At 44.7% G+C, this 27,603-nt stretch overlaps 2 protein-coding genes across 4 annotated transcripts in view; one reads left to right on the forward strand and one right to left on the reverse strand.

The window, feature by feature from the left end:
- Window positions 1-7,097, forward strand: part of SLC45A4 (solute carrier family 45 member 4) — a 99,247-nt gene extending 92,150 nt beyond the window's left edge. Inside the window, exon 8 of the mRNA XM_077809738.1 lies at window positions 271-7,097. Within this exon, the coding sequence (XP_077665864.1) occupies window positions 271-633 (363 nt within the window). The 3' untranslated portion in view covers window positions 634-7,097. The remainder of the gene's footprint in view (window positions 1-270) is intronic.
- A 15,237-nt stretch (window positions 7,098-22,334) lies between these two features.
- DENND3 (DENN domain containing 3) overlaps window positions 22,335-27,603 on the reverse strand; it is a 67,922-nt gene continuing 62,653 nt past the window's right edge. For all 3 annotated transcript variants that reach the window (XM_077809741.1, XM_077809739.1, XM_077809742.1), the window contains 3 exons: window positions 26,509-26,627; window positions 26,242-26,379; window positions 22,335-24,682 (listed from right to left, as the gene is read on the reverse strand). In XM_077809741.1, the coding sequence (XP_077665867.1) occupies window positions 24,482-24,682; window positions 26,242-26,379; window positions 26,509-26,627 (458 nt within the window). In that variant the 3' untranslated portion in view covers window positions 22,335-24,481. The remainder of the gene's footprint in view (window positions 24,683-26,241; window positions 26,380-26,508; window positions 26,628-27,603) is intronic.

Genomic DNA, 27,603 nt, shown 5'->3' on the forward strand with positions numbered 1-27,603 from the left:
GCAGGAATTATCACTCCAGAATAAGGGATTCCAGCTAGCTGATGGACCTTAATAGGAGCTGTGTGGATAGTAGTATTTTTATTGCCTCCTTGTACCATTTAATCTTCAAGCAGAAGTGAAAGTGTTGCCTGTTTAACTATTCAGCGTTTTCCCCCCTCTCTGTCTCGGGTAGAGAGATGGTGTGTCCAGGAGAGGATGTGGTTCAGGAAGTCTGGGAAGATTGCTTATGCTTAGATGCCTGACTTCTAATGTACATTCCTTGTCTTTCAGTATATTCACCACAGCCCTGGAAACTCAAAGCGAGGATTTGGCATAGACTGTGCTATCCTGTCATGCCAGGTTTACATCTCCCAGATCCTGGTGGCCTCAGCACTTGGTGGAGTGGTGGATGTAGTAGGCACAGTCCAGGTTATTCCAGTGGTGGCATCAGTAGGATCCTTCCTGGGCTTTTTGACAGCTACATTCTTGGTGATTTATCCTGATGTCACGGAGGACCCAAAGGAAGAACAGAAAGGACTGAGCCCTCCAGAGACCACCGAAAACAATGGTGTGGTTGCAGAGAAACCAACTGCTATAAAGCTCTCGCGTAAAGGGGCAGCCTCGTCAGAATTGGAAAGCGAGTCAATAGTTTGAACTGGTCATTGTTATTTATACACATTCCAAGCAGTTCAGGTGCATGAATGCAGGTGCATGAATGAGGACGTTCTTAAGGAAAAAATTCTGACTCTCTTCAGTAGTTACTTTTTGCTTAAACTGCAGCAAAAAATGGCTCTTTCCTGCAAAAACGTAGATGAAATTTTGTAGTCCTAGGATAGGTTTGAACAGATAGCTATTACGCTGATTGCTTTCTCTACAATTTAGAAATTGTCACTTCTGAACACTTTTTAAATTAAGAACACACTTAGATTTCAAATATATAAATCTGCAGGTACATTGTTCGTTCTTGCATGTTTTTTAAAATGTCATGACAGAGTCACAGTGTATACAATTAGCAGTTTAGAAAAATGAAGGTTGCTTGCAATTTTTAGACTGTAATTGAAAACAAAAGCTATTTTGAACATAGGCTTCGCTAATTTTTTTGTCTGAACATTTCAGATCTTGCTAATGTAATAGGTGAATCAGATGCGTAGACGCCTTTCTCTTTTTTTTTTTCTGTAGACACAATATTTGGTTTGACAGCTACAATTTTTTAACATTTGTTTGGATTTCATCCTATTTTAGTGGGTGCAATTACTACCAAGTATTTTTCTTTGCAATTACTTATGTTTTAAAAAAGCAATTACTACAGTTTAAGAGAACTGCTGTCAATTCTTTTATTCGAACTGTTCAACAAATCTGTTCCCAAGTACTGCTGCTTGTCAGAAATTGATGGTATTGCGTGTATGGTTTAGCTGCTGATGGAAGTAACAGCAGCTGGGAAGGTGATCAGCACTTGCAGCAAGCATTTGCAGTGAGTGCAGAATTTAATGAGTGGCATTGGAACATGCTGTGACAATTTTAGCAGGGAGTTTTGTGTGTTGAACTTACTAGGGTTGATTTTTCTTTCGGCATTTAAAATTGATCATCTCATTTTGATGAAACTGCCATGGAGAAGGGAATTTCATTCAGTTGGCTTCATGGAATTGATGTGAGGATCCTCTTTAGAGAGGAAGGAGGTTGTTGATTGCACTTCTATGATCCTTCTATGATCTGGCTGGGAATCATAATAGTATAGTCAGTGTCAGTACAACAAGGTAAACCGAAGGCCTACCTCTGTAACTTTATGCCATAGTCTGGTTATATAAAAATCTGTGTCATAAAGAGCTTTGGTCCTTAAAATCCAATCCAGGAGCATGTAATGCTGTTCCTGTCCCTACACGGGAATTGTATTCTGGAGCTCTTTTGAGCTTCTGTCCTGATTCCTTCAGTCTGACCTCTTTACCCTCCTGCATAATACTGGATTCAGGACATAGCTGCAGTGCAAAGAAACTTCCTGTGAAGAGCAATAGGAAAGATCACTATTTTTAACTTAAATGCTTAACTGAATTTTTAGCAATGCCCAAAACCATGGGTAGCTGTAACTCGGACGCAACAGCCTTTTAAAATGTCTTTATAAACAAAACCAACAAACTTCCGGTCCTTTCCTTATAAGAAGTGTTCCTAACTCTATTTACTCATTTCCAGGTGGAACAGAAGAGACCTCAGCAAGTTCACAGGTTTAGTCAAGCAAATCCAGACCACTGTTGTAATATTTCTGCTGTCTCAAACTCATTAAATAGTCGCAGTACTTTAGAATGTGCGACTGAATCATGCTGCAGTCTAGTCACTTGAAAGCAAAGTTATATATATATATTTCAAAATGAAAAGCCGTTTTAATTACTTGAATTGTAAGTGTGTTTAAGAGACAATATATATTCTGGTGGAGTTGAGGCTAACTGGCCGTCTTGCCAATGTCATTGATAAATTACTGATGGCATCATATGTTTTCTTCTTAACTGAAGGATTTTAGGCAGTACTCATGTCTCCCTCTGACAGGCATGAATATACTGTTTTTACATTTGAGTGCTATGAAATTCCATCAAGTATACAGAATTGCACAGGACTCTTGTTTGAAGTGTGTTAAGGAAAAGAAATCTGGTTTTTTGTGTTGTTTTTGTTTTTTTTTCTCTGTGAATATTTTTATTAGAACACTTCTGAATTTTGTGTTCAGACAGGAGAATAATACTACTGAAGCATTTAAGACCTTATTGAAGAAATCAGTTGCTAGAAATATTTCTCACTGAACTCTTGGAGTGAGTTTTATCATCTCTGTGTATATCATCTAGTAGGCTTCACATATAACCGAAATGCAGTGCTGTTTCACCATAAAACTGGCATTCCTGTGAAATACAAACCTAATTATACAGTTTTAAAGTCTGGCATCAATATTTTATTTTAAAATACTCTAAGGATTCTGCTTCTTTGTTAAACGGACACACTCAGTAGTTCTTAGTAAGTGACACATAAAACAAGTTTTAAAGTTCCCATTGCGTGTGAGATTTGTCTATCAATTTAATCTTTCATACCAATCTGGTCCTTTTCCCTTTTGACAAATGTTTCACTGGATGTTGTTTAAATTAGCATTACCCAGCATAGCACTTTCTTGAGCCAAAATGTGCACTGGCATCATCAGCTGGTGACAATTTAGCTTTGGAAAGAGCAGTTGGCTGCCTCTTGCTACGTAGCGAACAGAGGGATCATAAAACTTTGCTTTTTGGAATTGGGCACACTTACTTAACCCCCCCCCCACACACACACACACAGACCTCTAAAAGAGGGAGGTGAAGGTTTGGTTTTGGGGTGGAGCTCTGTTTCAGATCCAGAGGATTTCAATCAGGTCAGATGGAATTTTGTGCTGGCCAGCCTTTACCAAGCCTCTTTCCTAAGAATTGGAGACTAGAGTGTGCATAGTTTGGGCTGGGAGAGCATTGTTTAGATTATCACATTAAAATGTAAACTCGCTATGCTGCTTTGTAGCACGACGTTTTACTGCGCTGCAGCAAAGTAAAGGTCCCAGGGAAACCATCATTCAGTGTAAACACGTTTGTGTCCCGCTGGCAATAGTTCATGTTTGGGTAGCCCTGCCTAGGCCTTTAAAGACTTGCAACCATAGTAGCTAGTTCCATTGCCTAGCCAGGTTATGGAGCCTGACGAAATTAAAGATGCTTTTCAGCTTTGAACGTGGACAGCTTGCTGCTTAGTGATGACTATCGGAGGTTTTTAATTCTAGAGCTCTTCGATTTTGAGAGATTCCCTTTGTAACCCAGGCTTTTCCGTGGGGTAGGTAGCATATCCCTTATCTTCAGCTGCAAAGAGATTGATGGGTTTGACTAATGCAACCTTAAAGTAACAAAGTGTAATCACCTTATTTCTTATTGTGGAATTGAAGGGAGGAAAAAGCTGAGGGAGTTGTTTAACTTCTTGGTGACTCTAAATAGTGTTTAGGTTTGCCACTGTTACTACTTAGTCCACTTCACGTTGTGTATGGTATCAAATAAGATACATACTGTAGCAGGTTTAAGTTTTGGTAATTTAATTCTTCCTGTATTTCTCTTTACCATATAATATGTTACATCCACTGATTAAAAATCTGTTTCTTGATAACACTTAACAGCTTTAGGTTCATGTTCTGAAAAGGTTAAATTAGTTAAAAGTATCTCTTTGCATGAGATATCCAGTTGGTAGGCATCAAGTCTAGCATTATGCTGCGTAAAGTCAGAGAGGCTTAAACATAACCATTTTTGGAAATTATAAAATTGAATTGGCTGCATTGATTTATCATAGTCTAATCGTATTTGAACCAAGCAGCTCAGTAAGGATTTCAAAAAATAGAAGCAATAATTTCTTAGGAATGTTTTCTTACAATTACTCAAATTATTTGCATGGAGATTTATTACCTAAATAACCTTTAAATAATTTTAAGCTGATTTATCTCTGATCCACTCTGTCAACAGTCAGTTCAGGACAACTGTTGGCAAGGAAAAACACATGTCTTTCACAACAAGGTGCAAAGAAGCATTTGGAGGAGAAACAACAAATCCAGTGCAAATTACAACTCTCTGAATCTTGTGTCCTTTTTCGGCCTATCATAGATGGGCCTTTGTATAAAATATGGAACATTCCCCACCTCAGAAGTCTGACCAGCAGGGACACTCTGAACGTAGACTCCTGCTCCTGGGAATCAGAATTTCCCCATCACTAGCCACAGGTTTATGAGAGACTTTCACTATGAAAATTCTGGCTGACAGATTCAGTTGTGAAACATGCCAAACGTTCCCCAGAAAGCTAATTTTTTTTTTTTTTTTTAAGGGGCATGGATACTATAGCAGGGGAGTCTCACTCTTGTAGGAATTCCTCTTGTCCCAGAGCAGTTCAATAACTACATGTCAGAGGTGGCTGTATGGGGAAGTACATTGTTGAAGGCAAATAGTCTCGCTAGAATCCATATACCTACTCGTGGGTTTCAGTGATCTAGGACTTGCTCCAAAGCCCAGGGAAGTCAATGCAAGGACTTTCATTCACTCCAGTGGGCCTTGGATCAGGCCCTTAATACCCATTAACAGCTCTCTGGATTAAGACTAAATTTACAAACGGCAGGAGGAGGAAGTTTAAATAGTTTTGCTGCAGACAACAGAAGCACAGCTGGCAGGCTCCCTCCTTGAAACCTATTTTGATAGTCCAGATTATTTTTGTTCAACATTTCCATATTTTTCCTCACTGCAATTTAATGTGATTTGGTTGCGTGACATCCTGTGGTTCAGTACCTAGTTTTACCTCTAGTTTATATATAGAATTTAAAACGTTCAGTGACTAAACTAGAAATAAAACTAGGAACTGAACTATATAGTTTGGGTCAAAATATCCTTGGTGATTGTACGCTCTTCCTGAATTGTACTAAGTAATGTTGTGTTTTCACTTGAGTTTTTCCCGTTTTCCCCACTTCTTAGTCTGCTGCAAGATGAACTAAGCTATAAAATATATATCCTGTTTAAAGAACACTTGCATGAAACTCCAAGCACCTGAAGTATCTGTTGTGGAAGAGCGATTGTTTTTATTTGCAGCTGTCCTTTCCTTGTTTTCTGTTGCTAGGCCAAATAAATGTAATGCACGCCAGATGTTGCACATGAATGGTATTGATGACTGTGTAAGAAATACCAAATTTTATTTTTCCTTAAGGTGATTTTTATGGCTACAGATAGTCCTTGAGCTTAAGCCACCACACTGCAAATTTGTAAATTTGCATTGAAAAGGGTCATTCTCAAAGGATAAGCTACCTAAAGTTTCCTATTTCTCATGTTGCATCCAGAATAAGCATATTGCAAATGCATCTTCTGCTTACTCAAATGTTGAACTGTTTTTATTTTAAGGGATTTTTCACTTCAGCAAGGGGAAATTGTATCAGGACTTTCACGATTTCACTCATGTATGACTTCAGCCAGTCAGGGCAGAAGGGTACCACCATTAAGATGCTTGGTTTTGCCCTGATTAAATTGAAGATAATTTCCTGTAAGAGTGATTTGAATTTCTAGACCTGAACAACCTTCAAATTTGTCTTGCTTTTAACCTTGCCTTTCCAGTCTGCAAACTGTTGCTATGGCCCTCTGGGGGACAAATAGCTTTGTCTGATGCAGAGGGGACTGAAAACCTGTTGCATCATACAGCATCCTGATTAACCCGATGGCAATAGGAGCTGTCACTTCTGATGCCAGCAGTAAACAGACGACTTGCAGTGCTGTAGCTGCTGTCAGTGTAACACAACTGCTAACAAATCTTTTCCCCAACAAATATTTTACCCGAATATAAACGTACCAGGTCTCCAGTGCAAACTTCCGTGAGAGAGAACCCACCGCACGAGTTCACGTTCCATGAACTCTGGCTCCTTTTATTCAAATTTTAAAATCACATTTAAAGATCTAGGAATGTGCCCCTAAAACACTATTATTAGTATTATTGATTTAATACCCACTAGTGCCAGATTATTTCCAAGTTGTATTTAGTCGAACAAACCCCAGATGGAATTAACTCTGAACAAATCCGTGGTTCCTAATTTTTCTTTCTGATGTAACATAGACACTAAACCATTTTGGTAGCCAAATGACCAGCTTATTTAAAATGCCTCCTATGAATAGAAAGCTGCATCTAGGCTTCTCCTAATGAAAAAAAATTTGGTTCCATTGTGGACTGGCCATATGACAACTATTTTTTTATCAACTTATTAAGTTGGGGCACTATAATGGCTCTTGCTGAGTTTAGCAATGTTTATAAGCGTGTGTTAAACACATAATAAGTTTTATGAGGAAAAAGGGATAAAGAAAAGCAATGTCACAGATGAATGTGTTTGAGTAGACAGCATGCTTTTTTAATTTCTACACTGTTAAGCTTATTTTCTGTTTTTAAGGTCAAACTTTATTGCATGAGAAACTTTTACTGTGTTCTGCACTTTGTTCTCTTTTGTATAATCTTGATTTTTTCATTTATGCATAGAAAAAAATGGGTTTAGAAATACTCTACTCCACATTGCATTGTGTTCCAGTCTGTTGTTCTACAATTCAAACTTAATAAACATTTAAATAAGAGTTTGTATGTATTCCTGTGTGTGATGTCTGAATCCTAAGTACAAGGGCCAGTACTGTCCTTGAAAACGCACGTATGGTACATATCTTAGCCAAGTGTTCTGGAGAGTCTGCGAGCGTGACTTGGTTTCAAGACTGAGCCAAGTACTCTTGCCCTCTAATATTAACTTTCTGTGCAGTCTCTGGCAAGTCATTTAACCACTCTCTTCTTCACATTCCTCAGCTGTCAAATGAAAATAATAATCCTCAACCTTTCATAGATTCATAGATATTTAGGTCAGAAGGGACCATTATGATCATCTAGTCTGACCTCCTGCACAACGCAGGCCACAGAATTTCACCCACCCACTCCTGTGAAAAACCTCTCACCTATGTCTGCGCTATTGAAGTCCTCAAATCGTGGTTTAAAGACTTCAAGGAGCAGAGAATCCTCCAGCAAGTGACCCGTGCCCCATGCTACAGAGGAAGGTGAAAAACCTCCAGGGCCTCTTCCAATCTACCCTGGAGGAAAATTCAAGGTTTGAGAGTCTTAATTAAATGTTTATACAACACAATGTAAATGCAAAGTGTTACAGTTCGGGCCTCGACAGTGGTCCAAACATGTTACACCCTTCACATATTTTACTAACACTTGTGACATTGTCATGACACAGTTAGAAATATTAGAACATACCATCTGTCAAAGACCAAAACCAGCCTGGAATGTAGTAAACCTACATAAGCACAGAGCGGGTTGGGTTTTCTCCTTTGGATTGAACTATTCCTGTGTGTAATGAGAAGCTGTCACTTACTGAGTTATCAAAAACGTACGTCTGTAGCTAGCTAGACCATTAAAAGGCACTTGAGATTGTTTATCTTTTTCAATAGCAGGTCTATAAAATAATAAAACCCACGTCTGACATGAGCAGTACTGGGCTTGGGTTGTACTATTATATCTTTCAGAGTAACAGCCGTGTTAGTCTGTATTCGCAAAAAGAAAAGGAGTACTTGTGGCACCTTAGAGACTAACCAATTTATTTGAGCATGAGCTTTCGTGAGCTACAGCTCACTTCATCGGATGCATACTGTGGAAACTGCAGCAGACTTTATATACACACAGAGAACATGAAACAATACCTCCTCCCACCTCACTGTCCTGCTGGTAATAGCTTATCTAAAGTGATCATCAAGTTGGGCCATTTCCAGCACAAATCCAGATTTTCTCACCCTCCACCCCCCCCCCCCCACACAAACTCACTCTCCTGCTGGTAATAGCCCATCCAAAGTGACAACTCTCTACACAATGTGCATGATAATCAAGTTGGGCCATTTCCTGCACAAATCCAGGTTCTCTCACCCCCCTCCAAAAACCACACACACAAACTCACTCTCTTGCTGGTAATAGCTCATCCAAAGTGACCACTCTCCCTACAATGTGCATGGTAATCAAGGTGGGCCATTTCCAGCATAAATCCAGGCTTTCTCACCCCCCCCCCTTTTTTTTTTCCCGGAGACACACACACACACACAAACTCACTCTCCTGCTGGCAAAAGCTCATCCAAACTGACCACTCTCCAAGTTTAAATCCAAGTTTAACCAGAACGTCGGGGGGGGGGGGGGTAGGAAAAAACAAGGGGAAATAGGCTACCTTGCATAATGACTTAGCCACTCCCAGTCTCTATTTAAGCCTAAATTAATAGTATCCAATTTGCAAATGAATTCCAATTCAGCAGTTTCTCACTGGAGTCTGGATTTGAAGTTTTTTTGTTTTAAGATAGTGACCTTCATGTCTGTGATTGCGTGACCAGAGAGATTGAAGTGTTCTCCGACTGGTTTATGAACGTTATAATTCTTGACATCTGATTTGTGTCCATTTATTCTTTTACATAGAGACTGTCCAGTTTGACCAATGTACATGGCAGAGGGGCATTGCTGGCACATGATGGCATATATCACATTGGTGGATGTGCAGGTGAACGAGCCTCTGATAGTGTGGCTTTGTTCAATATCTTCATAAATGATCTGGAGGATGGTGTGGATTGCACTCTCAGCAAATTTGCGGACGATACTAAACTGGGAGGAGTGGTAGATACGCTGGAGGGGAGGGATAGGATACAGAAGGACCTAGACAAATTGGAGGATTGGGCCAAAAGAAATCTGATGAGGTTCAATAAGGATAAGTGCAGGGTCCTGCACTTAGGACGGAAGAATCCAATGCACCGCTACAGACTAGGGACCGAATGGCTAGGCAGCAGTTCTGCGGAAAAGGACCTAGGGGTGACAGTGGACGAGAAGCTGGATATGAGTCAGCAGTGTGCCCTTGTTGCCAAGAAGGCCAATGGCATTTTGGGATGTATACGTAGGGGCATAGCGAGCAGATCGAGGGACGTGATCGTCCCCCTCTATTCGACATTGGTGAGGCCTCATCTGGAGTACTGTGTCCAGTTTTGGGCCCCACACTACAAGAAGGATGTGGATAAATTGGAGAGAGTCCAGCGAAGGGCAACAAAAATGATTAGGGGTCTAGAACACATGACTTATGAGGAGAGGCTGAGGGAGCTGGGATTGTTTAGCCTGCAGAAGAGAAGAATGAGGGGGGATTTGATAGCTGCTTTCAACTACCTGAAAGGGGGTTCCAAAGAGGATGGCTCTAGACTGTTCTCAATGGTAGCAGATGACAGAACGAGGAGTAATGGCCTCAAGTTGCAGTGGGGGAGGTTTAGATTGGATATTAGGAAAAACTTTTTCACTAAGAGGGTGGTGAAACACTGGAATGCGTTGCCTAGGGAGGTGGTGGAATCTCCTTCCTTGGAAGTTTTTAAGGTCAGGCTTGACAAAGCCCTGGCTGGGATGATTTAACTGGGAATTGGTCCTGCTTCGAGCAGGGGGTTGGACTAGATGACCTTCAGGGGTCCCTTCCAACCCTGATATTCTATGATTCTATGATTCTATGGCTGATGTTATTAGGCCCTGTGATGGTGTCCCCTGAATAGATATGTGGGCACAGCTGGCAACGGGCTTTGTTGCAAGGATAAGTTCCTGGGTTAGTGGTTCTGTTGTGTGGTATGTGGTTGTTGGTGAGTATTTGCTTCAGGTTGCGGGGCTGTCTGTAGGCAAGGACTGGCCTGTCTCCCAAGATTTGTGAGAGTGTTGGGTCATCCTTTAGGATAGGTTGTAGATCCTTAATAATGCGTTGGAGGGGTTTTAGTTGGGGGCTGAAGGTGACGGCTAGTGGCGTTCTGTTATTTTCTTTGTTAGGCCTGTCCTATAGTAGGTAACTTCTGGGAACTCTTCTGGCTTTGCATACCAGACTTTGTAGTCTGAGCCTTGTATATTCTGCCTGACTGCAAACCCCCATTTAGTCTCTGCACTGGCTAAGGTACCTTATGTTGGAGAGATTGCTGTTGGTGACTTTGATTCCTAGGACTTCTACAGACTTCATGTTCTGGAAACTGGTTTGCTCAGGTGAGGAGGCAGTGGTTCTGCATCCATAGTTTGTTACCTAAGATGGCACAGAGTGATCTAGGCAATATCACTAGGCAATAACTTTACCCATATTTCTGACCTACTTAGGTTCCATGTTGCTGGGAGGCACGTTTGAATCCACAGTCTATCTGTCTTTTTATCTGGAGGAAACAAAGCCCAGCTTGGCTTTGAAACCAGTGTTTGTCTGCCTTTGTCTAAAGAAATGAGTTCAAATTGACCATCAGTTTCGGTTTTATTGCTAAACTGGCAGAACTGAGGAAGTCTTGAAGGCTTCTGCAGACACATCAGTAATCAGACTAGCCCTACCAGCTGACATTTGCAAATTTGCAACATGAAGCTCTCTCAGTACGGTCTCACTTGTAACCTCCGACGCTATCTGTCTGTTTGAAGGTTTTTATGCTGAACCCTTTCTCATGGGGACAACTCACAACCGGTATAAGCAGGTGCAATTTCATGGAAGTCAATGGAGTTGCACTTGTTACGCCAGCTCAGTGTTTAGCTCACTTTGTCTAGTGGGGACTGGATGCATTTTGGTCTTATCCCGATCTACCCACATAACCTGTGTTTCCTAGCGTTGGTTTTAAAATAAGCTTTGTCTAGGCTTTAAATGGTAGAGTGGCACCATTGTAGCAATGCAGTGCTTGATTATAGATGCTCACTACAGTGACGGGAGGGGTTCGTTCATCTCTGTACCTATTCCAGCTCCCTGAGAGGCTACGTTTAGGTCAATGGAAGAATTCTTCCATGAACATAGCGCTGTCAACCCCCGGCCCCCCCACCCCCCAATCATTCAGGAATGAAGAGAAGTGTGCAATGTCCTGTTGGCATTCACAGGACCTTTCATGGTCTGCCCTGAGCAATTGCATGACGCAGGAGTTGAGTGAAGTAACCCGTCCCAGTTGCATAGGATTTTCATCATCCATGCCAAACCACAGCCTGACTTAATGTTAAAAGGGTGATGAGATCTGAGAGCAGCCAAGCTATAAAACTGAAGTGCTAGGGGATAAGGAGTGTGAAAGAAAAGGAAAACCTAGCACAGAAGAAGTCTTAAGCCTCCGGCAATTGGTCTGCTCTGTGGTGCCTGTGAATGTACCCATTAAGAGTATAGTCTACAGATTGTAGCCTTCCTCTCTGATATGGCAGAGTGCTCAGGCAGCTTGCTTAAAGAAAAGACACTCAAGCTCCTAGTAGCTCTGTTTACCTCAGTGGAGTGTCTTCCCACATTCTGTGCTTCAAGAGAAGGGAGGCAAAGCCCATGGGGCTGCTTCGCTTCCAACAAGCTGCTTCCAACAAGCTGCTTCTCTTCTAATTCCTCTTACAAGGCCCTGTTACACATGTATCTAAACTGACTCCACAAAGATTCTGCTGGCCACTGGTACGCTGCTGGGGTGTAGAGATGATCATCTTGGTCAACCTTTGTGCTGCTGAGTCCTGCTTGAAATGACTCTGGGAGAGATTCTCCCTCTGGAAAGAAAGGGGCTGAGCAGGGGAGAACCCACTTCAGAAAGTTGTTCCTCTGAGGGGGAGAAGAAAGATGGGCCTTGCCTTACTCATGATAGTAGAGGGGAGGGGTACACTGCAGTGTGCACTAAATCCTAGGAGAGAGGAAAGTGTCCTGAATTAACCAGGATCTAGAAAGAACTGCAGGCCCTTCTACTAATCCCTGCATCAGGGGATACAACCAGTACCCTGTGAGAATATTGCAAAGGGAGGAGAAAATGCCCATTGTCTAGCTCAGGAAAAATGACTAATGCTCCTGTTCACAGCTTGGCTCTCTGATGTGTTGGGCTCTGCCCTGTGTGCTGGATGACAGATCTCCCCCAAGGAGAGGGTTCCCCAAATGGGGATTTTGAAAAGCACCAATGAATCAGCCCCATTCCCCTTGCGAGAGCAGCCTCGCCCAGTGTTCTTGTACATAATGTTTTTCACCAGAGGATGGGGAACAGCTAGTGATGTAAGGAGGTTACGGGGGAGGGATGGGGTGGTTTTGGCATCAGTGGAAAAGTGCCATTGAAGACGTGAGAAAAGGGAGGGTTGGATCACTCCAGCTATTGTCTGCATTCAGTGGTTGTGATGCCAAACCATAGACTAGCCCCGTAACATTAAAAACCTCTCTGATAGAATTCTAAAGCGATAGCAACACTGACTCCAAGATTAAAATCTGTTCCAGGAGGTGACAAGCCCAAGCCCAAGCTCTTGCTCCCTCAAACCAGAGAGGAGTGAATGTTCACTGCTACTTGTGCCAGACGCACTGTCTCACGCTGCTATGCTGCTGCTGCTCCTCCTCCTTGGCTGATAATGAGCATTTACTGCTGTCTAGATCTGAACAAAATACCTGGTTTTTACCTTGGCAATAATAAGACTTAGCTCTTTATGCTTCGGACTGTAACTGCACTTATAGGGTGACCATATATCCTGATTGTATAGGGACAGTCCCCATTTTGGGGGCTTTTTCTTATATAGGCACCTATTACCCTGCCCCGGTCCTGATTTTTGACCCTTGCTATCTGGTCACCCTAAGCGCTTATAAATATAGTCCAACAGTTTGAAAGTAAATTATCACAGTCTGGTTACAGAACTGAACAACTAAATGACTCCTGGTCTGGTGGTATGTCTCCAACCGTCACTGCACAATGGTGCGAGAAGCCTTTCAGCAAAGGCAGTTATGGAATAACCTGCCAATAGGGAACGTTTCTTTCCAAACCCATCCATTATAGGTTGATCTATGACCCGAAGCATGACAGTTTCAATCTCTTCCAAACTTTTTTTTAAAGCTCTGAATGTTCTTATCTAAATAAATATCTAATCATTTCATGAATCCTGCTCAGCGATTCATGATCTCTCCGTGGTATCTTTTGGCAATGAGTTCCACTGGCAAATTTTGCATTATGTAAGTATTTCCTTTTTAAATCAGCTGTCTTTTAATTTAATTGATTTATTGTCCTTTTCACACATTCAGTACAAGACAGTGGGATGGGATCCCATTCTACTTTGTATATACCATGTATTATTTTGTATATCTTTTTATCATGTCCCCTTATTCACTGTGTCTCAGTCTGAAAAGAGCTGAACTGTTTGCTTTAATCTCCATCTATGGAAGATTTCAGTCTTTCTCTGCCTCTGGTTTGTTACTGGCTTGTTGACTCCTCCTGGGGAGGGACTTGGGTTGTGAACTTCATTTAATAGTATTATTACTTATTTGTTTAGGCGACATGGCCCAGGAGATGCCATTATGGGCGGTGGTGTACAAACACAGAGCAATAATATTTTGCATGCTAATTCATGGTGTGCTGCTTTGTTCACTGCGCTCTATGTAGTATTTTATGAGTAGGGCTGGCTGGTGGAACAGAAAATTGGATTCCAATAGCTGAGTTGCCAGAAAAATTATCCCACCCTGAGATGAAAAGCTAAAAACTTGAAAATGTTTTGGAAACACTGAAACATGATCTGGTTCCCTCGGGTCACTGAGAATCACTGCCTGAAAGTGCACGCTCCTCCCTATTGCTATGGCCTGTGTGCTGTGAGGGGACTGACGGAAGGCTAGCAAGGCTTTGGGCAGGCACGCTGCTCGGAGGGCTGAGTTCTGCATGCGAGGCCTGCCCGAATGCTGCCAGGAAATTCTCTGACACTGATGAGAAACATCCCTGGAGGCCAGGGTCTATTTGTAGGGCAAAAATTACCCTGGATCTGCTTGCATGTGATGCACTTTTGTCTGTGGGGCAGCTGGAGAGAAAGGTCAGGCTGGTCTTCATCAAGTTAATGGGCTTGGCAGGCTGGGCTACTGTGGAAGTCCTTAGCTGACCAGAGACAATCAGAGACTTAATCCTTTCTGCTAGAGGCAAAGCTGAACAGCTGCTGTCCTTATCTGTCCTCTGGAAGGGCAAAGCCAGCTGCTGTCTTGGTCAGAAGAGCCCTCCTGGTTTATAACTGAAGAACCTGCTCCCAGCTGATCAGCTCCTGTGCACAGTGGACCGACTGGCTGCAGGACTCAGCGGGGGGGTGTGGCTGCCTCCTTTAGCGAGGTGAAGGCATGAGTCTTTCCTGCAATAACCCCTCACTCACTCCAGTTGCCACCTGCTCTGCTCACACCCTGTTGGGTAGAGGGAGCAGGGGTTTCTGACTTCAGATGCCACAACAGAAGGGCTCTTCAGCTAGCAGCCTTGCATCACCTAGCTCTACCCTTAGGGTGCCCCAATGCCCAGGCAAGTAGCTAACACTGATTTGACTCATCTGCCAGCAGCCTGATTTATTTCTTCCCCCCCGCCCCTTCCCTGCAACTCCCATCATTTGGGTAGCCTACTCCAAGCTGAGAGCCTCACAACCTTCATCTTTGCACCACCCTGGGAGCTGGGGCTGTGCTATAATCCCCACTGTGCACCTGGGAACACAGAGTACCTGATCTGCCCATGGTCACAGGCAGAGCAGTGACTTGATTAGCTCGTGTATGCTGAGCCTGAGGCTAACACCCTAATGCTGGGCCAGCTTTGACCTTGGGGCAGGTGTATGACGTTGGAAAGGTCCACAGAAGCAATCGGTGCATTAGGGCAGCTGCTGTGTTCTGCTCAGCCAAAGGGAGTAAAATGCAGCGTGAGTGGGGGCCCCGCAGCAGACACAGAGCAAGCTGCTGCACCACCCCCCTCCCTACAGGTGCTTGGGTCAGAGAAGGTCGGGGGGTGGGGGGAGGAAAGGTGGAGCAGTGGCTGGCTAGGGTTGAGTGCTGGCTCGCCTGTGCATGGGCCCTAGGGGCCAGACCAGCCCCTGGAGCAGAGAACCAGAGGGACCCCTGCATGGTTAAAGGAGGGGGAGCCATGGCTGCATGCACCCAGCCAGAGCTGGGCAGGTTACAGCCGTGGGCTCGCCGGGCCAGGTTGATGTGGTCTTGCCTCAGCATAGCTCAATGCCCCCTCGCGGTCCTTACCAAAGTGCCGACCCTGGCGAGCAATGGAGCAGCACGTGCCTCGTTCTCCTGCGATACAGCAGGCAGCCAGCGGGGGAGCTGCTGAGCACACTCCTGGCTCACCCTGGTGCTGCAAAGCCGGGTGGGTGGTTGCTGGGCCTTGGAGCTTTAAAGGAACAAGCAACCCTTAGCGTGGCTCTGAAAGGCCCAGGAGTGGGCTGGGCAGGGCCGAGTGCCTCGTGTTGGGGAAATTCAGGGCCGGAGAGCAGCAAGGCAAGGCCCCTTGCTCCGCCCCACCCAAAAAGGCCCAGCAGTGACCGTTAGCCCCCGCTCCTGCCCACCAGGAGTGGCCGAAGCTGGCACAGCTGTTTGCCTGCTAAGGAAAGGCCAGGCCGGCCCGCGTGACACGCTGAGGGGGGAGGGCGGGCACTGCCCGAGGAGGCAGCAGCTGTGCACGGCTCCAGGCGGGCCTGGAAGCGGTGAGCACTGTGCCCTAGGCCGTGATGCACGCCTGCTTGCCCCCTTTCGAGCCCTGGGAGGGCCGATGAGGTCGGCAGTTGGGTGCGGGGAGCTAGCAGAGAGCGTGTAATGCCCACAGACCCCAGTCGGCGGCAGGCGGGATCAAAGCGAGGCCCGCTGGAGCTTAGTGCATGAGCCTCTACCCTCTACAGCACGAGCTAAACGCCAGCTGGCGTAGAGCAGCCTCAGTTATTGCTTTCTCTCTCTTTAACTGGTCTTGGTGCCATGGGCTGGGACAAAACACCCCACCCAGGAGGTGTGTAGGTTACACAAGCGCTTTACACCCAGCAATCATGGCGGCATTGCCTCAGGCTTGGCTTTCATGTGCACGCTGATTGGCCCCAGGTACGCTGCCCCCCAGTGCTGCCACTCGTGCACTCCCAGCCCGTCTGGTTTGGCCACCGCACCGTGTAGGACTTTAGCCCAGCGGGCAGCTGCCGGGCAGCACAACCCAAGAGCCCTGGGGAGCTGCTTTTCTTCACCTAAAGCCGCTAAAGGGGGCAGGGAGCTGATGAGCAGGAAAAGGGACCATCCCAATCAGTGCCCCCGCCCCCACTCTGACACAAGGTGTCTGTGCCGTCCCCCAGCTGCAAGACCGAATGGAAGGGGCCGCGGGCACGTGGGCTGGGTGCCAGCAGATTAGTGCCAAAGGCCTTCAGAAAAGCATAGTGGGACATAGTGCAGTAAGGGCTGCCACCAGCACTGGCTGTGGCGAGACAGGCGGAGAATGGGGCACAGAGCTGGAGCCTGAGCAGGGGGAAACCAGCTTGTTGAAGGCACAGGGACAGCCCCAGCATGGGGCTGGAGATGCTGTCAGGGCACCGAGAAGGCTACAGGGAGGGGGGCGCACCGTCCTGCTGCTCTCTCAAGAAACAGGCAAGGTTCTAGGCCGAGGTGGAAGGTAGCCGAGCAGCGACTGAGCCCAGCAGGGACAATGGCAGGAAGACGCACAAGTGCAGATGAGGTTTGTAGCATGGAAGGTGGCCGGAGCCTGATGAATCAGCCTCCTCCCTGCATAGACTTGGGAACACAGGGCTGGAAAACACTCACATAATTCTGTCACTCTGCGGGTAATGCTGGCGTGTCCCCTAGGAAGAGCTGGCAGGATTTGCCTCTAATGCCTCACCCCATTAGCATTTCCCAGCAAGCTTGTGACCTGCTAAGTGGCTGACACTGCACTGAGAGGTAAAGGCGCTGGGAGGGGGGCTCCAGGCAGCAAGGCCCAGATGCTCCTACAACTTATTGGGTTTGCTCCTGGGCTATGCCAGAAGCCCTCACCCATAGCCGGCCTGGGAATCTGCAATCCTTCAAGATTGATTTGAGCATCTTCTTGCCCAGTGTGTCCCCCAGTAATGAAAATAAATTACTTTGGCCTATATTCACCTCCCCAGCCAGGAACTGCTACTGCTGGCTCCTACTTCCAGGAGTGAATCATTTTAAAATGTGGTATATGATGCATCTGTTTACCTAAAACAGCTGCCTACACTCAAAGAGTGTTGCTCTAAATTAAACCATCTTTTGTGGTGCAAATAATGCTACCAGATTAGAATGGTCAGTTTACACTTACTGTTCACATGTGAGAATAACTGCAACAAAAGGCTCAAGTCAGTGGAAAAATGAAGGCAAAAATATTCCCATCAAATAGCTTGCAGAATACCTGATATTGAGCATTGGGTCCCTGCAAAAAGCTTTGAATTTTCTCTCCAAGAGATAAGTTTATTTAGTTAAGTCAGTGGTGCCCTCTGCTGTCTGTGTCAAGAAACAATCTTAGTTCTTTTTTTAGACACACAAAAACCACTCCAGTCCTGTAGAATAGAGCCCAATGAGACATTTCATTTTCCCTGCCTGTGGCACTTCACTTAACTAGCCACTGCTTAAGAACAGCTGCATTAAGCTGCAGCTCAGTATTTTCCCCTTTGCATTTCGATGTCCGAATGAAACTGTTTTTAGACTCACTTTTGAAATGGGAACACGAAGCTCAAACGAGTTCCCTGATTCCCAGCATGGATCTGCCCCAGAAGCCAGCACACCAGAGAGTGTTTCTATGCTTTTATGGGATGGCCTCCCTGTTAGCTTACACACCAGGTACTGATGGGGGATTCTCCAGAGCTATGAGCATGAGCTGTTACAGCTTGCACTAAAATACCAGGTCTCTGCCACTGTGGGCTTTAACAGATTCATGGCATTCATGGCAGAGTAGGCCCAGAGGGATCCAGCAACACTTACATACATCCTCTGCTCACAGGAAGTTCATCCCAAGCATCTGAGACCCACACCAGTTTGAATCCAAGATGAGCCTTGTATTTAGCTGTGACACTGATTAAGTTTCCCAGACCTGAAGAGCAGCTCTGTGTAAGCTCAAAAGCTTGTTTCTCTCACCAAGAGAAGTTGGTCCAGTAAAAGCTATTACCTCCCCCACCTTGTTGTACTAATATCGGAGATCGACACAGTAACACTGCATACGTTAAATAACTACAGGTATGTAAGAGATCCCCATTGCAGAGCCTGCTTGAGGCAGCACTGGGCTTGCATTGCCCAAGGTGCACAAAACAAGATACTACTGGAATGTCACTGGAACAAGAAAACAAAGAAAAGTGGCCAGATACTGAGATAAATATATTCAGGCTAAGCCTGTGAAATTCAGGTTAGAGTGCTAAAGACCGAGCTGTAGTGAGACCACTAGCCTTGCTAGCTGGCAGCACCTGATGAAGGATGGTGAGATTACAAAAGGAAAAACAGCCTGATTCTTAAAGGGGGTTGAATGCCTGCAGCCTCCACTGACTTCTATAGGAGTGGGCTCCTCTCAGCATCCAGTTTTTGAGGCAGTAGGAAGAAAAAGGGGGCAAGGGCAATTAAAATGCAGTCTAACCTCCTTTCCTGGAAACAAGCAAGAGCTGAGAAAGCAGTGACCTTGTGAGCACCTGAAGGCCAATGGGAGAATGAGCAACCGCCACCAAGGTGGTACCACCCAATAGAAGCTAGAGATCCCGGGCCAGATCCTGCGCTGGCGTATATTAGTATTTCCCTCAACAGACCTGCACCAATTTATATCAGCTGAGGATCTGGACCAAGTTATTTTTTTCAAAGGGATAGCACAGCACCGAAGAGGCAATGCAGCTGCCTTCAGGAAAGCATTCGAGACTATTCCACAAACAGTATCAGTAGATACTACCAGGGTTGAATCTACCATACGTGTAGCCACAGAAGTCAGTTAGATGTTCAGTGACAGCGCAGGTGATTGCAGGATATAGTTTCTGATTTGCTTCCGCAACCTATGTATGTGGTAGAATGGAAACACAAGGCTGGACTAGAGTAAATATTCCTGATTAGTGTCAAGTTGGGTAGAGGTATCGAGGGGGGATTGGTTCCTGGGACCAGTGCTATTCCTCATCCTCACTGGAAGCTGAAAGGAAACTATAATAATGCAGGTTGTGGCTGTCCTGAAGTTAAGAGAGATTGTAAATGGTTTAAAGAACACATGATCAAGATACAATTCACTCTGGTAAGTTACAGAAGAGAGCTGAAATCTGTTGAAGTAGATCGGGGGACAAACTTCTTAGCCCAAGGGCCACATCAGGGTTGCAAAACTGTATGGAGGACGCGGTAGCGAAGACAGTGCCTCCACAAACAGCCTGACCCCCGCCGCCTATCCACCCACTCTGACTTTCCACCCCTTGACTGCCCCCCTCAGAACCTCCAACCCATCCAACTCCCCCTGCTCCTTGTCCCCGACCACCCCTCCCGGGACCCCTGCCCCTAACCGCCCCCAGGATCCCCCCCCATCCAACCCCCCATGGTTCCTGTCCCCTGACTACCCCAGCCCCTATCCACACCTCTGTCCCCTGGGACCCCCTGCCCCTTATCCCAACCCCTCCCGCCATACTGCTCAGAGCGGCAGGAGCTCGCAGCCCTGCAGTCCGGAGCCAGCCACGCTGCCGGGCCGCCCAGCAGGAGGGAGCACTGGTGGCACAGTGAGCTGAGGCTGCGGGGGAGCGCGGACGGCAGGGGACGGGACGGGGACTAGCCTCCCCGGCCAGGAGCTCAAGGGCTGGGCAGGATGGTCCCACAGGCCGGATGTGGCCCGCGAGCCGTAGTTTGCCCACCTCTGAAGTGGATCCAGCATGACATCTATGCAGGAAGGACTGAAATGACACACGATATAGGCTGCACAACAGCACCCCAGGGAAGGACCTGGGGGATTAGTATGATAATACTGAGTAAGAGTCAATACTATAGCAAAATAAAGGCATATTATATTAGATCATATTAAGAGTAACATGAGTGCTCCAACGAGCAAGGAAATTATCCACCTCTATTTGCCTCTGGTTAGTTTCTCGATCCCTGAAACACTGCACTCAGTTTTCAGCAGCATGGGACAGATCCTCACCTGATGTAAATCAGCCTCTCTCCACTGATTGCCTTTGGTGCTACCTTGATTTAGATCAGCTGAGGATCTGGGTCCATGTTATTAAAAAGAGGAAAAAGTAGTGAGTAACCTCAAAGGCAGACAAGCAAAACTGAGGAAAGGTTGGAGGAAAAAGGCCTAACAGGATCAAGAGAACTGGGTATTAACATTATCAGGGGACACTGATAGGAGACATGGCTATACACAGAGATACAGATCTTATAAAGGGGACTAGATCAATAAACTCAGTATTAGTCATGGAGGGCAGGTGATCGTGTTGCCATACTGTGTTCTAACTGGCTTAGAGAACACTCTTATTAATACTACTATAGAGGGAGTATGTCTGAGCACAGGATTGGGAGCCAGGAATTCCTGAGTATTATGGCAGGCGGCACAAGGCTGCACTGTTACATTGTCTGTTAAAGTTCTTTTTTGCGACGTGTGAGCAGGTTTCCACTCTTGGGAAGATATGCTCTGTGTGTTGTGGTTAGTTTTGAGTTATACAAGTTGTGTGTGGAGGCAGCTTTATGAGACAGGGCACTGTGCAAGCAGCAGGAGAGTCTGCAGTCTCCCTAGGGCTCTGCTTAGAGTCAGTTCTTGAGGCAGGGTTGCTCCAAGGAAACCACACACTGGTGCTGAGCTGAGATTTGTGGCTGAAGGATTGCCCCGCCTGCTGTTTGACCATTTCATTTCAAGACTGTGGTGTGCGTGCGTGCGCAAATAAAGCAAGTTGCACTTAAGAGTATATCCAGACTCGGTCACTAATGTCTCCTTCCCTGGAAAGCAGAACTGCAAGGCCCAGAACATCTGCTGCTGCTCTGTAGTGGGGCCACACTGGTGTCAGAAAGGGAACTGTATTGTTCTACCCCTTTTATACTTGGGGAACAGAGGCAAACGCTTGCCCAGTATCACAGGAGGCATCACTGCCAGGATGAAAGCTCATTCCCGGTGCACTGACAGCCCACTGATGAGGCAAGCTAATTATAAAATGCTTTGGGAGAGTGACAACGAAGGCAGTTACGAATGGATGACCAGATGAAGTAACAGGGTTGAGTTGTACAGTAGCTAACTTTGTGATCGCCAGCTCTTACATATATCTCCCTGTAGAGAAACCACTCACGCAGTAAAGAAGTCATTTCGTTTGCCAGTACCAGCCCAGGAGCTCCTTTCCATGTTTTGGGGGAGAAAATGACTCATTCTCATAATATACTTTCAGCTTTCTCAGGGTTTGAGATGTATTAGCAGGGAAAGTTATATTTACCAAGGAACAAGAATTAGGGAATATTTGCAGAGAGGAAAGAAGCTCCAGAAGGAGAGAGTGTTGGCTCCACTGCTTTCCTTTAGGAGAAGGGAAAATCGCCCCGACGTCTCTGCTGACATCATAGGCCGGGGTGGCCAATCTCAGCCAGAGAAGGAGCCAGAATTTACCAATGTACATTGCCAAAGATCCACAGTAATATGTCAGCAGCCCCCATCACCTCCCCCACCCTCCAGCTCCCAGTGCCTCCCACCCACCAGCAGCTCCACCTCCCAATCAACTGCAGGTGGGGGAGGGGTGGAGGAGGAGGAATGAGGACACAGCAGGCTTAGGGGAGGGCACGGGAGCCCCCAGCTTAGAACTTCCATGGGATGGGAGAATCCCCAGATGAGATAAAGCCAGGATAGCCAGCTCCTTCACAACCTGTTTTAGTCCCTGGCATAGGAGGCATGTCAGGGATAACGGAAGCTTAGCAGTTACAGTGAACCATAGCCAGCCAGCATAGAGTAAAGCAGCCTTCAGCCTGGAATAGAACCGAGCAGAACCTGGTACAGAGACAGTCCTAGTATCAGACAGCCACAGCCATCTTCTTTGCAGCCTTATCTCTGCTACACCCAACAGATGCTGGCCCCGACTCTAAATTTAGGTCCTTGTGGTGTGTTGAATTACATGGAAATAAAAACAAGTTACAAAGAGGCTAGAATTGCAATAGTGTTTAATATTCTGTTTCTCATATTAGTTTTTTCAGTGACTGAACAAATGACGAGAGAATTTCAATCACCATCAAATAGCCAGACTGAAAAACTTAACGCAGAGACTATCAGTAGTTTATATAACAATATTTCTATTAGCCCTGCACTACTATAGGTTATATATAATGAACAAAGAAAGTAGCAGCTGATTTTTCCATCTATTTACAGTATTTTATAGAAATTATATATCCCACTTTATCCTGCATGGATATAGACACAACTACTCTGTACATATATATAGTTCTCCAACTCACACATATTTCCTGAAAGGAAAGGACTAGGAAGCATAAGCCAAATGGAACACCAGACCACAGTACAATGGCATTTACTTTCAATTATTTTGCATTATCTGTGTGATAGCGTATGGTGCCTTCATGTAACTTAAAAATAAGTTGAATTATTTTCTTAGGTATGTTTGAGCTAAATAATGGCAGCAGTCTTTTTAGGTTTTATTTCTCTGTTTATATTTCATTGAAATTGTCATTGTGCACCCCTCCTCCCCCAAAATAAGGGGGCAACAAAAGCAAAAAGACAAAGAGAACAAAAGAGTAAAGGAGTGGAAAGGGAGGGAAAGTAAAGGCAGGAAGGGGGGCAGGGATTGGAAAGGAGAGCATCATCTCAGTTTCCATCAGGTTTCTAAAAAGTCAGACCCAATCTTTTCAAAGTTTACTGAGGTCCCTCCTCTCCAAAAAACATTACCCGCTCTTTAGCTACCAGGTCAGCAAAGTCTGTGTGCCAAGCTGCTACCCCTGGAGGCAGTCTGCTCTTCCAGCTAAACAGTATCAGTCATTTGTCTACAAGCAGTGCTCTGGAGAGCCAAGCATTCTGTGAAGCTGGGATGTTTCCAAGATAATGAGCTATATCCCAAAACACAGCTCTTAGAAGTAATTTTTATGGAGGTATCCAAAACATATTAATCCTCCAGCCTTCTTCTAGCCAAAAGAATTGTATCCTGGGACAGTCCCAAAACGTGTTAGCCACTAGGGCTCCGGAAAACAAGTGTGGACAAAACATAATTTTTTTCTGCCAAATCAGCCTTAGTTGTAGATCAACAGTAGAATTTTTAATGATTTGGAAGGCACTTCCCCACTGGCTAGGGTTCAAGGACATGAAACAAAGATTTGTTCCACGTCTGGTGCAGGCAATCTAAATTACAGAGGGTCTTTTGGGCCAAGAAGCCCAAACAGGCTAAGGCAGCTGGGCAGTCCCAGTTAACAGAGTGGTACTGGGGTGGGGTTCATTTGCATAGCTCCAACAAATGCTGCTGCCCCTAGCAAGAATATATTGAAATTAAATTTGCCAAAGACAGGGCTACTACAGCACTTATTCCATTCCTAAGAACCTGGCAGATCCCAGATATTCTGCACTTGCTTTTTAAAGGGATGCTTACTTCTTCAAGTTGCCGTAACTGGAAATATCCAGCTATCTTGGCACACCAGCAGACTATAAGTGCTATTAGGGAAAGTCAGCATTTTAAATAATGCACCATAAATATAGATACAGCAGGAAGGAAAAAAAGTCATCCTTGTGTTAATGTGGCTGCCAGCTTAGAAAGATACTTTGAATTTACAGTACTTCTATCACCCAAATTCTATCACTCAAATTTAATATTTTTCCAAACATTTCAAGCTGTCAAGTAGTCAAGATATCAATAATATTATTTTGTAGGAGGATACTTATGTATCTTTAAGAACTAGATCAAGCTGAATTATTGGGCCATACTCTCTGCCAATTCAGCTTCACTGAAGTCAATTTACTTTAGCAAAGAACTTGGCCCATAACCTTGACCTTTCATGACAATGTTTGTAAAATATAATCTCTGAGGTTTAAAAATCCAGTGATTTCTCTACTCAGTGTTCCAGTTCCTTACCGAGTGTGCAGGTCGTGGCTGATCATGGCAGGGTGCAAACAGAAATCCCCTTTTGTTTCTATATACTACAATAATGTAGTTACCACTGAAATAATTATACTAATAAATTAAAAATAACACTGATGCATTATTAAAAACATTTGAAGGGTGAAGTTGGGATAACAAAATCCAAACCGGTAAGTTTTCCAACAGTGGTATTTACACACACTTGGAAAAGTTAAATCTATTCAACTTTCCAAATAGCAATCTTCCCTTCTTCCCTTCCAGAACCACTGAGAACGTATCTGTCCTCTGCGGAGCACAGTGCCTTTACCGTATCAGCATGGCCCACCAACTCCTTCTCCACAGTTTTCTTTTCAGCATCTATCACATAGATCTTTCCCCGGGTTTTGCCCTGGGATAGTCCTCTGCCGCCAATCCACATCTGAAAAGCAGAATCAATTTTTAATACATTACATTCCACTTCTGTTCGAAGATACAGCCTAAGCTGTTTCAGCAAAGGAGTTGTTTATGTGCCCCCAAAGATACAGTCAGTGGTACTCTGGTCAGGTTTGAAAACGGTAATACCCAAAGTCTCTCAAAGCTATTTGTTGGAGCCAATGGTTTGTATGTTTCTGTGCAGGATGTATATTCACTATTACGTTTTTAATAAGGGTTGCCAGCTAAAAAGCAGCATATTTAAGAATGACAAAATGGGCAAAATTCTGTGTCTTTGCTTCCTTGCTAAAATAAATGGTCTAATTTTAATTAAATGAATTTAGAAGTAAGCCTGTAACAGACAGCTGTAACACTATAATCTTCTGTCATTGCCAGGCAGCCATTCTGACCCAGCCTGGCAACTCCAGTAAACGCTGTTTCGTTTTTACAACAGGGATATGTGGGTTTTATAGCTCTTACCATTGGCTCCGTCCTATCCTAGGAAAGAAAGAGCCAAATTGCTGCATCGCTGGTAGACTTAAAGACAGGAATATTAAATGTTCAAACTGGGGCGGTGGAAAGCTCAGGAATGTTCGCTGGTTTTTCCTTTTTTGTATAAGGGAGTCAATAATGTATGTATGGTGTTACTGAGCTATGAAATGAGTGGAAGGGAAGAGGGATGATACTGCAGATGGAGCAGAAGAGGGCTCTGGGTTTCTGAGTAATCCTTTAATTTACAGGCTGGTTGGGTATCCCAGAGCTTGTGAGGTTGTGTCTCTACAGCACCTTTCTCTGGTTTTCCCATTAAGTCCTGGCTCACCAGCCTAGCCCCAGTGGCAGAGCAGCTAAATATATAGAGCAGCTTCCCAACTCCAGAGGGTGCTTTATGAAGTGACTGTACATTTTGTGGGAGAAGGGCTGGGGAGTCTGACTGGAAGGGTCCGGAGTTACTGTCACCACTTTATTGTGGAATATTTTTGGTATTATTTATGGAAATGACCTTTGCCCCTGACCAAATGGTGCACTCACTTGCAGCAGCCGCAGACCTCTGAAAGTGACTGGTATATTGGGACAGTGAGCTGAGTGACACTCCCAGAACATGGTGACATGGGGAACTGCTCGGGTCCTTTAACCCTGTTATGGTGGGCACATGATGATTAGATAGGAAGAGACCATCTTCAGACACAGGCCAGCTAATCAGCATTTATTATTTTTCCACTAGTCTTTTGTTGGGCTTTATCACTGGAGCATAAGGCATTAAATGTCAGGGGATTCATATTGTTTGATTCATAATGTTCAGTGAAAAGATCAGCGGCTAATAAAGTCATCATGCATTTAATCATGGATGAGGCTTCTGGCCTTGCTTGTATGTTTGAGTACTAGATGGTCAATTATGTTGGGCTGCTATTAGCTCAGGGCTACTCATGTCTTAGAACAATGGGCGTGGCAAGCCCCCAGAAAAAGAACTCAACTGATGAAAACTTGACAGTGCTGTAAACACAAACTGCATTACATCTAGGAAATGGGCAACAAATAAAAATATCAAATTAATAGAATGTATTCTACCTGATTTTTTACTTTTATCATACAGGTAATCTCAGAACAGTCTTGAAGATGAATCTTTTGAGGAGTTCTGGAGAGATCTGTTGCATTCCAAATATACAGGTCACTACTTCCTGAACATGACGTCCATACTTGGTCCCCCTAAAGCACAGAAAGAATACGACCAATCTTACCAGTGTACTCACAAACATATCCTAAAAAATAATTGTACAGCACTGTTTATAAAGCAGAGACTTCCTATAAGACAAATTACCAGCGTAAATTTAATACCTCAGGAAACAGCTGGAAACAGAGAAAATACGAACACACATCCTTCAGATTCTCTTCAATTTTCATTTCTTGCCAAGGAGACCCATTAGTTGTCGCTACGAGTATACAACTTCCTGTACCTTCAATAGTAAAAATATGAGGTTAGTAGTTGAAGTACTGACTTCTTATTTCCCAACAAAACCGTGGAAAGTTAGGAAGGAGTAAATGTGTACATACAGAACTCTTTTCTAAAACACACAATGAAAACTATACATGCTATTCTCTATTTCCAATTGACTTCTCACAGTGTACGTTCTTATGTCTATTCTGCAATTACAGGCATGCCTGTTAGTACTCTAGGCGCTAACAGAAGGCGAAAAGAGAACTTGCTTAAATTTGCATATCACTATTTGGTTCTCAGCATGCACAAGTATTTGCTGCTATAGATCTAGGACAGAGATTCTGTACTACAGAAGTTGTAGGGTGGATTCCTGGCCCCAATGAAAATAATGGGAGCGTTACCACTGACAGCACATCCAGCCAGGATTTCACCCATAGTCTCAGTAGCTTTTCTGTCACTCAGTGTGCATACTTGATATACAGTGGATCCAAGGTCTATGGTAGCATTGAGTGTTAAGGCAATGTTGGGTGGATAAGCCTTAGGTTTCTTGAACCAACCTATACTTGGAAAAGATGGCTTATCAAGGACCTTTTACTCTGGCACTGAAGCCTTAGCATATCCTACTCCGCTCCTACAGACAGGATGGCAGAACACTTAGAAGTAGTTAAAGGTGACAGTCGAGACTATCAAGTTGGACCTGTGCCATAACAGGTGGCTCAAACACAGATCCACAACTGCCAATACCATTATCTCTAGACACCACAGACGTAAAAGAACTTCTCTTTTAAGGGTTTCCATGCCAATTTACAGGCACCTTCAGGCAAGACCAAAGCCTGATGCTTCTAGATGTCATACCCTGCAGTCAATGCAACATCCCTGAAAAGATGTTCAATCCAGATGAGACATGGCCATACAGAGGCAACTCTCAGCCTCCCATGCAGTAATCCAGCAATTTTGTCCTATGTGGGACTTCTTGCTATCACAAGATGATATCT

This window comes from Eretmochelys imbricata, chromosome 2 (assembly GCF_965152235.1).
Source record: "Eretmochelys imbricata isolate rEreImb1 chromosome 2, rEreImb1.hap1, whole genome shotgun sequence".
Lineage (NCBI taxonomy): Eukaryota > Metazoa > Chordata > Testudines > Cheloniidae > Eretmochelys > Eretmochelys imbricata.